Source organism: Cydia fagiglandana, chromosome 14 (genome assembly GCF_963556715.1).
Source record: "Cydia fagiglandana chromosome 14, ilCydFagi1.1, whole genome shotgun sequence".
Lineage (NCBI taxonomy): Eukaryota > Metazoa > Arthropoda > Insecta > Lepidoptera > Tortricidae > Cydia > Cydia fagiglandana.
Window position 1 is genome coordinate 1,144,203 of NC_085945.1, and position 16,887 is coordinate 1,161,089.

The 16,887-nt window shown below is 37.6% G+C and overlaps 1 protein-coding gene across 1 annotated transcript in view; it reads left to right on the forward strand.

Annotated features, from left to right (window-relative positions):
- Positions 1 to 16,887, forward strand: part of LOC134670633 (neurobeachin) — a 604,515-nt gene that overhangs the window by 333,387 nt on the left and 254,241 nt on the right. The window contains exons 14-24 of the mRNA XM_063528438.1: positions 7,279 to 7,501; positions 7,795 to 7,937; positions 8,389 to 8,475; positions 9,786 to 9,889; positions 10,339 to 10,538; positions 11,153 to 11,469; positions 11,922 to 13,470; positions 13,805 to 13,950; positions 14,472 to 14,636; positions 15,128 to 15,307; positions 16,114 to 16,209. Coding sequence (XP_063384508.1) covers positions 7,279 to 7,501; positions 7,795 to 7,937; positions 8,389 to 8,475; positions 9,786 to 9,889; positions 10,339 to 10,538; positions 11,153 to 11,469; positions 11,922 to 13,470; positions 13,805 to 13,950; positions 14,472 to 14,636; positions 15,128 to 15,307; positions 16,114 to 16,209 — 3,210 coding nt within the window. The remainder of the gene's footprint in view (positions 1 to 7,278; positions 7,502 to 7,794; positions 7,938 to 8,388; positions 8,476 to 9,785; positions 9,890 to 10,338; positions 10,539 to 11,152; positions 11,470 to 11,921; positions 13,471 to 13,804; positions 13,951 to 14,471; positions 14,637 to 15,127; positions 15,308 to 16,113; positions 16,210 to 16,887) is intronic.

Consider the following 16,887-nt stretch of genomic DNA (forward strand, 5'->3'; position numbering starts at 1 on the left):
TTAGCAACAGCGGGGCTGTTGCCAACGTCAGCTAATTCGGACGCTGCGGCCACTGTCTGATAATATTGCCCCTCGAACTCTTCGCGGTATTCTAAATGTTTATAGGGAGGTCACTTAACTCTGCTAACTCCTCGATCCTAGTTTGAACGACATCGAAATCTCGATAATAACTCGCGGCATTATTTATGCGTAATTGTAACTCGACTTTTTGAATATTCGTTAAATTAGCCTTATTAAGCGTAGCGACATATTTAGCGAATAACGTGAGTTTACCCTTGAGTGTGCCTCGTCTTTGCGTCAAGACACGCGGATCGTTTAAATCGACAGTTAAAGAAATTGGAGTCACTGCTGTTTTAGGAGTAGCCATGGTGTGTGTGAGAGAATGTAAAGCACTTACAGTTTATTCCCGAAACTCGTTGTTGGCACGTAATGGCGGCCGTATGCACCACGCGACACGTGCTCGACACTGGAAGGTTACAAAATAGACACGGTATTAGCACAATGCCGATTGAAGGGAAGAAGGTGAAGAATGGATGGCCTGACCGTTTCTTGCTGATCCTGGCGCTGGTTGATAGCTTCCGGCTCGGAGGTCCAATGTTTGGGAGGTTAGCGATTCAGGAGGTCTCAGGAGCAGCAGGCGGGACTCTTCAATGACTTCTTCTTATTTTGATTTTACGAAACTGTTTTTATTTTATATATTTTTAATGAAATTGTACAACTTATGATAATATGGCGACTTTATATAAAAATTGGCAAAAATCGCGAGAGCGGCTTGTGTGCCTTGCCGTGTAAGATGGTAAAGTGATAGAGGCTGTCGCCGCGCCCCCGCGCGGCCGTGCTTGGAAACTCCGCCTCTTCTTGGGATGCCCGCTAGATGGCGTTAGGCTCGCGAACACCCGGGTTCGTGAGATGGTGCAAGTGGCGCGAAGATTCTTAAAAAATACAAAATTATTGTCGGTATTCAATAGAGTGATATACAGGTGGGCAAAAAAATATCTGCATTCCCGTTGCCAGGGAGGTTTTGGGATTATACTGAGCAACTTTTACTGTGATACCAACCCCGAAATCGCTTAAAAAAATTTTGCTGTTTCATACATTTTGGCTGTTCCATTTTCTATGGGAGGGTAATTTTTTTCCCGCGATTTCGGGATTGATCCCATAGTAAAAGTTGCACAGTGTAATCCCAAAACCTCCCTCACAACGGGAAAGTAGTTATTTTTTAGCCACCGTGTAGATGATAGTGTCGGATGACAAGCAAAAGTCACTAAGTACTATCAAAAAATTTAAGTAACAATGCACTTTATTACACTTGTAACACGGTTTATTGTCCAATAATTTCAATGTTGTCAGTTAGTGACGTTTGCTTGTCACCCGACGATAGTGGGGTCCCCTTGTAAGTTGCGTCGCTCTTCGTGTGCGCACATTATGGTGCCGTGTAACGTGTTTGTCGATGGTTGTTAGCGCATGCTCCTCTTGCTTGTTCACGACTCTTGTCTCCGGATACTGCACTCCCACCTTTTTATTTGAAATACTAGGTTAGCTTAAACGAACTTCATAGGTTTTCGTGTTCAAGTACAGTCGCCATCAGATATATCGGAGCGGCCAAGGTGTTCACAATATCCGAACAGGAAGTCTAACGCCCTGACAATAGTGCCCTGACGCCGTGTTCAGATATTTGTGAGTGCCTTAGCGGCTCAGATACATCTGACGGCGACTGTACAGTCAAGTGTGAAAATATGGGTGCACTCATCATACTCAGAAATAGTCCTTATGTCAGCGAATTAAGAACTATGGCACATATTTTTGATTATGTTGTAACCACCCATATTTTTACACCTGTCTTTACAATCAGCGTAAAATAGATAGTAATAAAAGTGGCTGAATATATCGCAACACTTTATTTCTATGCTAGCTAAGGTGTGCTACAAGATATTTGAAGATTTGGCCCAATTTATCTGTCACTATGTATTTATTGAACATGAAATACAGAGATATATGAATAAAACAAGTACTACAAAAAAGTACTTCCTTTTACACTTCAGCTGATAAAGTAACTTTTCTGGAAAAAAGAGTATTTTTAAAGCACTCGCTGGCATTGTAAAATGTGCTTCCCTTTGAGACTTTTACAATTGAATCGAGTTTAAAGTAAATACACTCGAGAAGCTAAGTCATTTTCATGGTTCTATTGTTATTTTTATCAAATTGAAAAGGTTTTTTTGTTGTATAATTTTATCATGCAATTCGTTTATTAAAATGAGTAATTACTATAAAGTCAAAGGTAAGTAATTTGATGCATATTTAGTCTCTAGAGTCGAATTACACCTCATTTTGGAAATAGGCCTGCTGAATAATTCAAATATTCGCAATGAGCGAAGTTCGTTTAATCTAAACTGATTGATAATTCACAAACTTTAATATAATTCACTCTAAACTCTGATGTTATTGAAATTTATTTCATGAATTTACATTATAATGAGGTTTGTGAATTTACTGAGAAATTAGCTCCACCCCGACACTCCACAAATATATTATTTCAACACCGAACACTTAAAATCTGACACCTAGCTTGTCACTTAAACAGTCTCACAAATTGCTATATGGGGCATTTCATATGAAGCGGACAGGAAAAAAAAAGTGAGGTTCCCGAATTTGTTTATATTTGGTTTAGTTCTTCTTCTAGTAGGTATAAAACCGGACGCCAAATATTTTTTATATATGACGTTTATTTTAAAAATTATGAGCTTTTAAAAAATTACCGTAATTGAAAATCCGATTTTTTGAAACTCGAATATCGAATAATTAAAATATATAACTTATTATTAAACCAAGCGTTTTGTATAGAATTTTTAATGATCTTTTCAGCGAAGAAATCAATTTTGAAAAATATAAATAAAAAAATGGTTAAAACCGGAAGTAAACTTTTCAAAACCATTTTTCGAAAACTTTGACCAGTTTTTTTTTATTTTTTTTTATCTCAAAATATAGCCCTAAGTGTGTACAAAATACACTAGAAGTTGCAGAATGGGATCTCCATTGGTTAAGACAATAGGTCAATAAATGTACATACATGTCGCCCTGAGTGCGAGGTACCGTACTGGTATACATACATATAGCAGCTGTTTGTGTTTAGCTTATAAGAACATGTATTCAGTAAGACTGCTGGTAAATTCTAATCATAACATAATGAAATAAGAAAGTCAACAATTCTTACCAGTTTATTTCATATTTTTTATTATTTTACAATAAGAATCCATGCTAGAGGTCGTTCTTTTTACAAGAAGACCGTCAGTTTTCGGAATAAACGCATGAAACTTTTTTGTTCCTGGAATCGTGACTGCGGAATCAAACCTGGCCTGCAAAAATATCCTCTGACGTTGAATATCGTCTTTAGAGCAATAGTAGATTGCCGTTTGCTTCAAAGATGATTTTGCCCAGTCATACAATCGCATTGGTGAAATTATTGATCTACTTGGAGGTAACTGCAAACTTGCACGCGTCGCCAAACGTTTCAGGTTCCCTCCGAGACTGTCGAGGCCCTTTACCGTGAGGTGTTGCGTGAAAATGTGCCTCTGCATTCGGTTTATTACTATAGAGATGGCACTGAAATAAAACACGGCAGCATTGTCATGATTTCCGATGACTTAAAACATGACACAGCTATCTATTATGGTGTACTTTCGTTTCGGCCAAATACATTTCGCCAAATTTCACTTCCCAACAAACTTATCGCAATAGTTTCATTTCCCAAAGGAACCTTTAGCAAAGTTACACTTCGCATATAATTTATTTGGTCAAATTATCATTTGGCATGATTTTACTTTGTCAAATGTTATTAGGACAAAAACTTATTTAGCAAACGTTTTTTATTGTCTAATATTATATTCCAAAAAGATGTTTGGTCAAAATACTCTTGTTTATTGTATGTACAACATTATAAGAAATATTAAATTACATAAATTACTAAAAGACATAAATAGGAATATAAAACTAAAACTAACTACAATTAAAAATTGGTCAAAATTGTCACTTCGCAAATTTGACAAATAGGCATCTCTATTTAAATTTGTACTTTTTGTTATGTTAATATAGGTACGTTAAATTCTACGTAATTTGGGTGGGTTGGGTTAGGTTTCAACTGCGATCCTCACAAAACGGAACCGCTATCAGAAAAGTGGGTTAGGTTAGGTTAGAACTGTGACCCTCACAGAATCGAAATGCTATTAGAAAAGTGGGTTAGGTTAGGTTAGAACTGCGATCCTTACAGAAACGAAATACTATGTACTAGAAAAAGGTCAGCGAAGTGGAATAATTAATTTAATAGAATAACGAGATGTAAAAAATTTGCTTGACATTTTAAACTAAAATGTGGTTTAAATATTGGTGTTTTTTTACTATTTTTGGGTTATAATGATTACTTTGGTGTAATTTGCTTTAATAGAATAGCAAGATGTAACAAATTTGGTTGTCATTTTACATTAAAATGGAGTTTTAATTTCAGTGATCATTTACTACATATTTTTGGCAGTAAGAATGTTTTTTTTGACGTTACATTTTACTATGTATATGTAATGATCAGTTAAATACTAGACAAATAAAATTCTGCAGCCTCCACTTTATTGGTATGTAAATTGTATGCCATGCAATATTTTGGGACATGTAAGTTATGCTTAATGATACATTTGACTAAATAATATTTGGTAAAATGAAACTTGTCCAAGTAATTATTTGCTAAACAATAACTTGCCAAAAAAGACTATTGCTAACTGAAAATTTGCGATAAGTTGTTTTGCCAAACATTTTTTTGGGAAATGATAATTTGGGAAACATAGTTTGGGATGTGATACTTTGGGAAACGATTTTGGCCCATTCGTTAGTAAACCATCTATTATGCTTACCAAACATTACTATACAAGCACCTTTCAGAAAAAGAAATAGTTGCATCTAAAATCATATACATATATATGTATATGATTTTAGATGCAACTATTTCTTTTTAGGCACCATCGGTTATATAACCGATGGTGCTTCACAACATTTTAAAAATAGGTTTAACTTTGTTAATCTTATTTATTACAAGGATGATTTTAATACGAATGCAGAGGCACATTTTCACGCAACATCTCACGGTAAAGGGCCTCGACAGTCTCGGAGGGAACCTGAAACGTTTGGCGACGCGTGCAAGTTTGCAGTTACCTCCAAGTAGATAGCGGAAGCAGTTATAAAGTTGACCCAAAATTTTTTTATTAAGCTATGAGCTTCATCACATATGTTCCTTGAGTAATTCTAAGCATTTCAAGCCTGGGAGCCAATAAGAAATGTGTGTCTACTCGGATTTGTAATGGATTCAAACTTTCAACCCCTTTTTAACCCTGTTAGGGGATGAATTTTACAAAACGCTGAAATTACTTTTCCTGTCTTTTAATAATATCCCCAAATACAAAGATTCAAGTCCCGCGTTCGAAAATTTTTTTGATATCCATACAAACTTTCAACTCCTTTTTCACCACCTTAGGGGATGAATTTTCAAAAACGCTGAAATTAGTTTTCTTGTATTTTAATAATATATCGTTTTACGAAGTTTCAAATTCCTAGCTTAAAATAAAACTTGAACCCCATACAAACTTTCATCCCCTTTTTAACCCCCTTAGGGGTTGAATTTCTCAAAATCGCTTCTTATCTCTTGTACACTTTATAAATGTAATCTAGTGTGCAAATTTCAACTTTCTATCTTTTGTAGTTTCGGCTCCGCGTAGCAAAAATCTCCAACCAAATTTTTCACCTTTTTACGTTTTTCTTGTAAAATTACTATGAAATTGAAAAAACAAATATCAGCAATGAATTCTACGTCTTTGGTTTATACGAAAATGATACCAAACTTGCCCTAGTACCCACCAGGATCAGAGTAGATTTTTTTTAAAGATGACGGATGGCGGCCGTCTTTGTACCCCACCCTCCCCCCCACTTCACGCTAGAAATGCTTAGAATTACTCAAATATCAGATGTGATGAAGCTCATAGCTTAATAAAAATTTTTTGGGTCATGTATGGCAGCGTTACATAACTGACTCCAGTAAGATCAATAATTTCACCAATGCGATTGTATGACTGGGCAAAATCATCTTTGAAGCAAACGGCAATCTACTATTGCTCTAAAGACGATATTCAACGTCAGAGGATATTTTTGCAGGCCAGGTTTGATTCCGCAGTCACGATTCCAGGAACAAAAAAGTTTCATGCGTTTATTCCGAAAACTGACGGTCTTCTTGTAAAAAGAACGACCTCTAGCATAGATTCTTATTGTAAAATAATAAAAATTATGAAATAAACTGGTTAGAATTGTTGACTTTCTTATTTCATTATGTTATGATTAGAATTTACCAGCAGTCTTACTGAATACATGTTCTTATAAGCTAAACAGCTGCTATATGTATGTATACCAGTACGGTACCTCGCACTCAGGGCGACATGTATGTACATTTATTGACCTATTGTCTTAACCAATGGAGATCCCACTCTGCAACTTCTAGTGTATTTTGTACATACTTAGGGCTATATTTTGAGATAAAAAAAAATAAAAAAAAACTGGTCAAAGTTTTCGAAAAATGGTTTTGAAAAGTTTACTTCCGGTTTTAACCATTTTTTAATTTATATTTTTCAAAATTGATTTCTTCGCTGAAAAGATCATTAAAAATTCTATACAAAACGCTTGGTTTAATAATAAGTTATATATTTTAATTATTCGATATTCGAGTTTCAAAAAATCGGATTTTCAATTACGGTAATTTTTTAAAAGCTCATAATTTTTAAAATAAACGTCATATATAAAAAATATTTGGCGTCCGGTTTTATACCTACTAGAAGAAGAACTAAACCAAATATAAACAAATTCGGGAACCTCACTTTTTTTTTCCTGTCCGCTTCATATGAAATGCCCCATATGTATACTGTTTTGTATCTTATCCAATGGAGATAAAGTTGAAAAAAGTATACATATTATTGGCACGGCTGTTTAAAGGTCCGGTTCACCCACCGCACTGTGTAGCGGATTGCACCGGGGCTTAGCTTTTTCCCCAAACTACCGTGCCATATCACGAAATATGTAAAACATATCCGAAATACTTGGTGCCGAGATTGTTGTCGTAGCTTGATACGTGCCCCTCTTGAGTCCTAGTACTTTACAACTTATTAGACAAAGCAAGAGAGCAATGCTATCAACCATCGGACAGTGTAAAGTCAATGCTAATCGCAGTCTTTCTGCCAATCCTTCTTGACTTGGCAGTTGCTGGACCACGTGCTCTTCAACCCGGCATTATGGGTGCATACCCCAGCGGCAGTCCAGGCTAGACTGTACTGCTACTTGGCAACGGACTTTCTTGCTGACGCTCACATCTACGGCAGCGTGCGGCGAGTCAGCACAGTTCTGCAGACCGTACACACGCTCAAGTTCTACTATTGGGTCGTTAATCCGAGAGCGAAAAGCGGCATCACGCCTAAAGGATTAGGCAAGTTCCTTGTTGTTAAGTGTATGCTAATATTGATACGTAAATATTTAGAAAATGTTCTATTTAAATTTTGTACAAACTTCATTCCTTTGAGAGTCGAAAAGTTTTTATTTAGTTTAGGTACTTTTAATGTGTTACGAGTAACTAATTTTATGTTACGTAAGTACAAAGTCTCGTCAAAAGGCTTTTACTTTTCAGTGTTCTAAAATTATATTAAAAGTTAAAGTAATTTGTGATGCTTATCTAGTTTTAAATAAAATTCAGACTTTTAACATATTTTTACTAATTTTCAGACGGTCCCAGGCCGGCACATAAAGACATCCTCACGATTCGCGCGTACATTCTTCTGTTCCTGAAACAACTTATCATGATTGGAAATGGTGTGAAAGAGGATGAACTTCAGTCTATTCTGAACTACCTAACAACGATGCATGAGGTAAGGTTTCATTTAGTCTGGAAAGCTTCTATTATTTCACGGAGTATCCTTAGAATTAATTTTGTAAAGTATCATATAATGATATGTGAAAGGTGTAAAGCGTTTGTAGACTATCGAATGTGCTTTCTCGCGGATTCGAAGTCTTACCTTGTTTGAGTTTATTATGACTTTGGTATATTATAAGAAATGTTATTTATATATTATTCGCCTTTTGGTGAAGAAACATTGCGAGGAAAGCGGTGTAATCCTAAATAGGAATAGTTTTCCTTTTTGGTTTTAAGTTCGGATGGCAACCATTTTGGCAAAAACTAGTATTAATTCTTAAGGATTGTAGTGCCAAGTGAAGCCTGGCTGCCTTAAGAATGCAATCAGAAAATAATGACGAGGAGTACTTAATTTAACCAAAGGTTACGAGTAAGTCAATTTATATTTGTGATGATATACTTTTCAGGATGAAAATCTACACGATGTTCTACAAATGCTGATTTCGCTGATGTCTGAACACCCAAGCTCCATGGTACCAGCTTTTGACGCTAAAGTAAGTAGCTTAACTTTCTAAGGCGCTAATTATTCAAATTAGACTATCACCAATTTCTGAACGAAACGTAAAAGTAAGAATAGTGTCATAGAATTCTTTGTCTTGATCGGGGTAGCTTCGGTAGCTCAGTTCGTCTGCAGGGGGGCGAAACGAAACTGATCCTTTCGGGCATTCTCGGCTCAGTTCGGCTCACCATTGCTCCGAACAATTATTAGGGTTGGCACAACTTGCCGTCCCTTTGCGTGTGTGTACGACCACAGATAAGATAATGACTTGCATTTTGACAACCCTAAACAGCCGAAAGGGATAGTACTTGTACTACATAAAACAACATGATTCGTCCCTAAATCGCTGTCGAACTTCGGTTTTGTAGGAGGTTTCTTTTCTGTCCGGCATCGGCAGTACTATTACTTATTCTTTGCTAGCGTTGAGATACGTGTTCATGTTGTATGAGTTTTTCCGTTAGTAAAAAAATAGTTATTATTACTAACTTGGTAGACGTATTTGGTTATTAAACTGGTCAGTAATTAATTGGTAGGTACTCTATTGATATTACGGACTTTCAAGTAAACACGATGATAGTATTTCTGTAAAAGTGATTTGAATTATATTCCGAGGTAAGCCTATTTAAATCAATTAACGAATAATACCTACGAGTAGGTATAATAAAGTTTGCAAGTTGTTTATAACTGTGTCCAAAAATTTCAACAAATAGGGAGTGAGGAACTCGGTAAAGTACAAGTGTTTTCTAACTTTTTCTGTCGAAACGCTTTTGTAACATTAAACAATTAACAGACGACATTTTGTTTTATTAGCTGCGGGTCGCCTCGTTGTTTGATAACTTGTTGTTGTTTAATAATAATTAATAATCTTTACAATTCTAGATTGATATATTTTCGTATTAATTGACTGATTAACTCTCGATAAATACTACCGTACGTATAATATATAGGTAATTCTGGGTCATCAAGGAACTTGAAACCTTAGAATTCCAAATGGTTGACTATGCTGCTTAGAAGCGTAGGTACTGCCCTGAGTATAAATTTATAGAGAAGCAAGTTGTGATACGGCATAAAAATAATAAAATTCAATAGTAGACGAATATTGTCACGTCATCCAATTAACTCTTAAACCATTTGACATTCCTTTCTAGTCATTCGATTTCTAACGGTAATTCTTAAAGCATGTTGCTGAGATGGATTAAATTGATGAATAAAATCTGTTCATATAAACGTTGTCTAGTAGATTTTATGTTCAGTTGTCAAATATAGTTTTCCGACGGTGCTATAGTGAAGTTAACTAACTTGCAGGGCGGAGTGCGGACAATCTTCAAGCTGTTGTCGTCTGAGAGTCAATTAATTAGGCTACAGGCGCTAAAGTTATTGGGGTTCTTTTTGAGCAGAAGCACACACAAGTAAGTAACAATAAAGTAGTAGCCTGGGATGACGGAGCACAATTTGGCTTCGACTAAAGTAGTTGGCACTTTTAATTTAAGGTTTAATTAAGTTTCACCGTCATTTATCAGACGATCATTAGTTACCTAGTTACATGGCAGAATAGTGAGACGCGTAAAGTGGTGCGGAATATGAAAACTGCAGTACCTATGTATAAGGTGCAAATTGCATGCACACTTTACAAATGGATTTCATTTACTACACTTTTTAAACACACCAATCGAATTAAATAAATGAAACATTGTCTGCGGAACTACCCTACCCTGGATATGATTTTACTGCCCTTAAAAGTCAATTATTGTATGCTATTGATTATCAGGTATTTTAACAACTTCCAAAAATGAATAGCGAAGTGCAACCCTTCTCATTACTTACTCATCATTATTATTTCATACTTTCACATTTCCAGGCGAAAATACGACGTAATGTCACCACACAACCTCTACACCCTCCTCGCCACGCGTCTCGCCGGCGGCGGCTCGGGCGGTGAGGCGCTAGCCTTACCCGCGTACAACGCCCTCTATGAGCTGCTGACGGAACATGTTGGTCAGCAAATACTGTACACGAGTCATCCGGAGCCGCAACCGCACTTTAGGCTGGAGAATCCTAGTAAGTAGAGAATTCTAGGTTAGTTCTAGATAATCTATGGCTGGGCTGTTAACGTTCAACGCCCTCTATGAGCTGCTGACGAGTCCCTCTATGAGAGAGCTTTCTATGAATCATCCAGAGCCGCAGCCCCAATGGTCGAGAATCTTAGTACATAGGGTGTATGCAGCGGTAGTTGACCAGTTAGGGCCAATGGTTGACCATATGAGTGTGAAAGAAAATTTTTAGCATGCATTTTTCTATCTACTGGTCAACTACTGGCGCCTGGTCAACTATAGGGTCAACCATCCTGGTTTGGTTTTGCAAAAGACGCGTACAACGCCCTCTATGGGAAACATGTTGGTCAGCAAATTATGTATTCGAATTTTGGTTGTAAAAAAATGATATTTGAAAATCTTTTTTTTACAACCTCACTGCACCATTTAGTTTGGTTCAAACACGATTCTTTCTTAGACTTTTTTCTTATTCTACGATTAATAACTCTTTGCTGTTACAGGATAAATTTGTATGTAAGGCTAAAACTATATTGCCAATGACCAACACATTTCAGGGTGCATCTATATTTTTCTTAATAACTTTCAATAAAGTTTTCACCATTGTCTACGTTTCTTCCGCAGTGATCCTAAAAGTCGTCGCCACGCTCATCCGTCAATCAAAACAAACGGAACAGCTCCTCGAAGTCAAAAAACTCTTCCTCTCCGACATGACCTTGCTCTGCAGCAACAACAGAGAGAACCGCCGAACCGTGCTCCAAATGTCCGTCTGGCAGGAATGGCTGATAGCGTTAGCGTACATCCATCCGAAGAACGCTGAGGAACAGAAGATATCGGATATGGTGTATAGTTTGTTCAGGATGCTGTTGCATCATGCGATCAAGCATGAGTACGGGGGGTGGAGGGTGTGGGTTGATACGCTGGCTATTGTGCATTCTAAGGTTAGTTATTTTATTGTTTTCTTTTTTTATGTTTGTTTGTGAGAAGAGAGAGGTGATTCAGGTGATTGATAGCTACCTACTGCAGTAATTTGGGCATAAGTTTAATAAAAAAATTAAAATTAACATTGGATGTACGTGTTCTAGATGTATAAATTCCTAGATGGATGTATGTCAGTTTACGTTCACTCCTGGATATTATTTCTTCATTAACTACTTTAAATTTAAGTAGGTATTAACGAGGTCATGTATTACATATTTACAATGAAATGGACATTAAATCTTAAATCAATCTTTGGTAAATTTCCACATCATAGTCATAATATCAGGGCTTACTGCCACATAAAGGTGACCCCGATGACCTACTTACATAAGTTAGCATATTTACTTTGTGGTATATTAATAACTTGTAATTATATATTTAGAGTATTTATTCTTCCCATAATCTTTTCCAGGTATCCTACGAAGAGTTCAAACTCCAGTTCGCTCAAATGTATGAACACTACGAGCAACGGCGAGCTGACAACATCACCGACCCGGCGGAGCGGCAACAGCGCCCGATCTCCACCATCTCGGGCTGGGACCGCCCCGACCCCACACCACCAGAACCCACACACAAAAGCCATCATGCCGCTCAGACCGAAATTGGCAAAGGCCTCTCCCTAAGAGAGGTCGAAGCCTGTAGTTGTACCAATAAAGAGGAAACAAGTGACGACGCGCGGACTACAGAACCTGTGTACAGTGAAGTGTGTAAAGCCCATAGTCCTATTAAAAATACCGAAGTGCCCTGCGTCGACGGTTGTGATAGTGTTAAATGTACAGATAGTGAGCATGCTGTGGATGAAGACGGACGACGCAGCGCGACCGGCGCGGAGAATGAGCTAGTGCAGTCTATTATTAATGAAAATATTCTTTTAGAGAGCTCTGAGTCTGGATTGGGAACGATAGAAGCGGATTCAGAGAAAACTGACAAACCTTTGTCTAGACAAGGGAGCTTAGATTACATTCCAGTGAGAGATGTAGGTGAAAATGTACTTAAAGATGATAACACGGATAAAAGCGAAGGTATTCCTTCTAGTTTATCAGCGAGTGAAACGGCGAGTCCGGAACGCGTCGCTGATCCCTTAAATTTATCGAATGAGAGAGAATCTGAACTATCAGATCCGTCCGAATTGTACTTGACTCCCAGTGAAGCGACTAGTCCTAAGAAAACACAAGATAAGACTGACTCAATCATTCCTGATGATATGGACAGCGATGATCCAAAGAACATCGCGATTACCATTGTTAACGACGTGTTGTCGATAGCGCTCGAAACTGTGAGGTTAAAAGCTGACGATGACACTGATTCTGGGGCCATTTCAGGCGGATTGCATTCTGAAGGCAATACTCCTAACGGCCGAGAAGATTTTGAACAAGAAATCGAAGAAATTATCGACGAGAAGCGAACAGCTGAAATGATTGCTAACGAAGTTATCACAGACATACTATCCTCTGTTGTAACTAGGAGTGAACAGAAACAGAGTGAACTAGTAGATGAAGAAGATAACAGCCACCATAGAGTGATACCATCCGACCATCCACACGAAGGAAACGTTCTGCCTTTAGACGGTGAATTTTTAGTCGATTCACCGCGAAAAGAACCAGTGGAAAGAATCGAAACAGAAGAAGTAGACGAAGTTACAAAAGAAAATGCGAAAAACGAAAGCCAAAGAATGGAAACCAACGAACCAGAGGAGCATAAGACTCCAGAAATCCCGCCGATATCGACGATTAGTGAAAACATTTCCCTTGTAAATAAGAAGGAACAAGAAAATGAAGAGGAAAGAAATCGTGAAACGAACGAAAGGGACAAGAGAAGAGTGAGCTTACCGGGTGATAACGAGATGAAGCAGGATAGCAATAAGAGCGAGGGTGTTTCCTCGCAAGGAACGAATACGTCAACGTCGCCGAAGAGGCCGCGAAGTGCATCTACGAGCACTCAAGTAGATTCTAATCACTTTGGTAAGTTACTGAACCTAATATTTATGTAAATATCTTGTTATTATGCCAATACGATGAGATTTTAACTAAATGTAACAGTATTATTTAGGAAGTAGCATTCTCCGTGAAATTCATCCGAAAATATTGATAAATGGAGATTCTATCTAGTCAGCCGGATACTGTTTCACGAACATCGTCACTATCGGACTGTTTTGATATTACAAATCCTTTGGAACGTAAAAAATAGCCACAGTAGTGAGTTTCCTTGACGATCAATTGTCGTAATAATTCTACCTAGGAAAAAACTCAACAAGGGTCAAATGTTATGTAGTTTTTGACTTACTGTTGTTTCTAGAAACGAAGCGGCCATCCAAGTGCTCCAGGCCGATGTTCTCACCAGGACCGACGCGACCACCCTTCCGCATACCGGAATTCCGCTGGTCCTACATCCACCAGCGGCTACTTTCTGATGTGCTGTTCTCTTTAGAGACTGATATACAGGTATGAGGATTATATAATTCAATTTAGTCTCAATAATTTACATTGGTATCTATGCAAACCCCTCAAGTCCTTGCAGAATTTGAATAATGACTGGTCGAATTAATTTACTGTAATTAAATAAATTAAGAAACACCGGCACCGCTGAAACACATACGATCGAATGTCGTTTGTATTACGCCGCTGAGATTAGTTACACAAGTAAAAATACTGCATAGCCGTATTTTGAAGGTGACACAACAGTTGCAAATTTAAATTGATATTGTAACTGTTATTGTAGACACTAAGTTTTTAAGAATGAACACATTTCTTTTTTGCTTCTATGGTACATTTTTAGATAGTAGTTACACATTCGTTATGGTATCACAAGGACTCTGAATAAGGTGAAGTAAAGAATGTCATGGTTATTGTACGAGTATGTAGAAGAACTACAGGAAAGGAAGTCTTGAGCCTTAAGGTGGACCTGCCTTAAAAGGAATACCAATTTTCTTTTAAAACGCCTGATGTAACATGGGTTTTCCCAGGTTTGGCGCAGCCACTCAACCAAATCAGTGATCGACTTCGTGAACAGCAGCGAGAACGCCATCTTCGTGGTCAACACCGTGCATCTGATCAGCCAGTTGGCGGATAACCTCATCATTGCCTGTGGAGGTCTGCTGCCTTTGCTAGCGTCCGCCACATCACCCAACGTAAGTTATAGATTACAAAGGATTTATTACTACATGAATATATTTAATTAATAGGGATTTGACATAATACGAGATACGTATCAAAGTCATGGATTCTTATAAAGTATTTGATATAGTAAAACATTTTTACTGTTGTAGAAATTTATATTGGTTGGAATAAAATGGTGGTTTCTTGCTCTGGATTACCTTGTATCTCCACGATGGGTGATAGATATCGCAGTTTTACAATTTTTACATACGTTTCATGTTTGATTTTTGTGGCGTTCCACAAGGCTCTTAATTGGCCCCTGTTATCTTTAGTTTGTAATTTAGATGTGATATGGCTTTTTATTCGCCTTACCAAAACATAAATTAACACACACTCTCCACCGATCTTATCAAGTCCGTCAAATAAATTCACTGTGACAAACCGAACACTTCTGTTGCAATTTTTTTAGAGCCTATAAATTTAAATATGAACTTCGAATATTACGCACGCATTTCTTCAACAGAATGAACTGGACGTAATCGAGCCTACCCAAGGCATGCCAGTAGAAGTGGCAGTAACCTTCCTACAACGACTAGTCAGCATGGCCGATGTGCTCATCTTCGCCAGCGCTCTCAACTTCGCCGAGCTAGAGGCGGAGAAGAATATGTCCAGCGGCGGCATCCTCCGCCAGTGCCTTAGACTGGTGAGAACTCCTTGTTAGCTCTGCAACCCTAGTACTTTGAGATTACATTTTTGAATTTTTAATGACATATTTTAATTTTATAGGGCACAGCTGACAAGTATTTATTTAAGATTTTCCCTCTCTTAAAGAAAGAATGACGTAATAGTTTAGACAGAACTTACTTCTCTTGTAAATAGTCGAGTTAATAGTATATTAATAGAATTATAGAGCAAGTTATCGTAGTACACTATACTTCAACTGTTTATTTTATTAGATTTCGTTTGAAACTTTCTTAGAATGCCAAACTCACAATCCTCAATTTACTCTTTGCATTTTCTGAACTACAGTAAATAATAACTATTATGTACTTCATTTCCACAAGTCGACATGTCATAAAAAACCCGACTACAGTCTAGCGCTAGCGGACTAAGTTTGTCACTAGAAAAATGAGAGAAATGTCAGTATTACTTTAGGCTCTTTGGAGGCTTGAAATACACGCCTTAATTTTTCATATTTGCTGCCTTTTTCTACTGACAAATTGTGGGAAACCAATACTACCAATAGTATATTCAATTATTCATTGTTTTATGGGCTCCAAAGATGTAGCCGATAAATGCACGCGATTTTCGGCTTTTGATCGATCAATTAATTTGTTACAATTGTTGAAAATCGCATGCGATTTATTGCAAGGTCTGTGGAGCTCACAATTACTAGTACCTACATTCTAGTAGCTGTTGATTTTGGCATTTTTCTACCACTTCTAGTTGATCGTATAGCGTTAGACTAGCGATACTAGACTCGTCGTCTAGACGTATGTGTGTGCGTAGGTGTGCACGTGTGCGGTGCGCAATTGCCTCGAGTGCAAGGAGCGGCAGCGATACGCGGCCGCCCGCGCCGCGCGGCAAGGCGACTCTTCGCCCAAGGTAATACACTGACTTTTCACTCTCACAGGGGTAGTTCGACTAGTTACTACCTGTTACAACAGCCAATCAGAACGCGGCTATAGTTAAGGAGCGTTAAGCTCCTACAGTTTCATGTCGGCCTGGTACATTTGGTTTCACTAATTGATTTCTTTCGGGCTAATTTCGGGTAACGGTGGGGGGTAACGCCAAGCCCATAAATTTGGGTTCACTAATAGATTTTTTGGGGTAAATTTAACGTCGGGGGTTTCGAGCACTTTTTAGGTACAATGTGGATGTTTTTCACCTTGCACAAGCTTAAAAGTACGATGCAGATAAGTGGAATATGTGCATCATTTTGTTGTTGCATTGGACACGACACACGCTGCACTTTGCATGGTAATTCTAAGATTCTGTCCTATCATCTATCTATGCTTATTAAAAACATCATTGTTTCAAGACACAATCTAGACTTCTTCATAGCATGACGTATCTATTTTGTATTATTTTTTTGATTTGTCATTAGAGTTGACGTCAGTAATGTCATCATCTGTTTTGACCCATTTTTGCCTCAATTTCATTAATTTGTATGAACAAAAATATTAATTAATTTTACAAGAGTTGGAATTTCTAAGAAAAAAACCGTGCTTAGAATTGAGTCACGTCAACGTTTGACAGTATACCATAACAAACAACGCCATC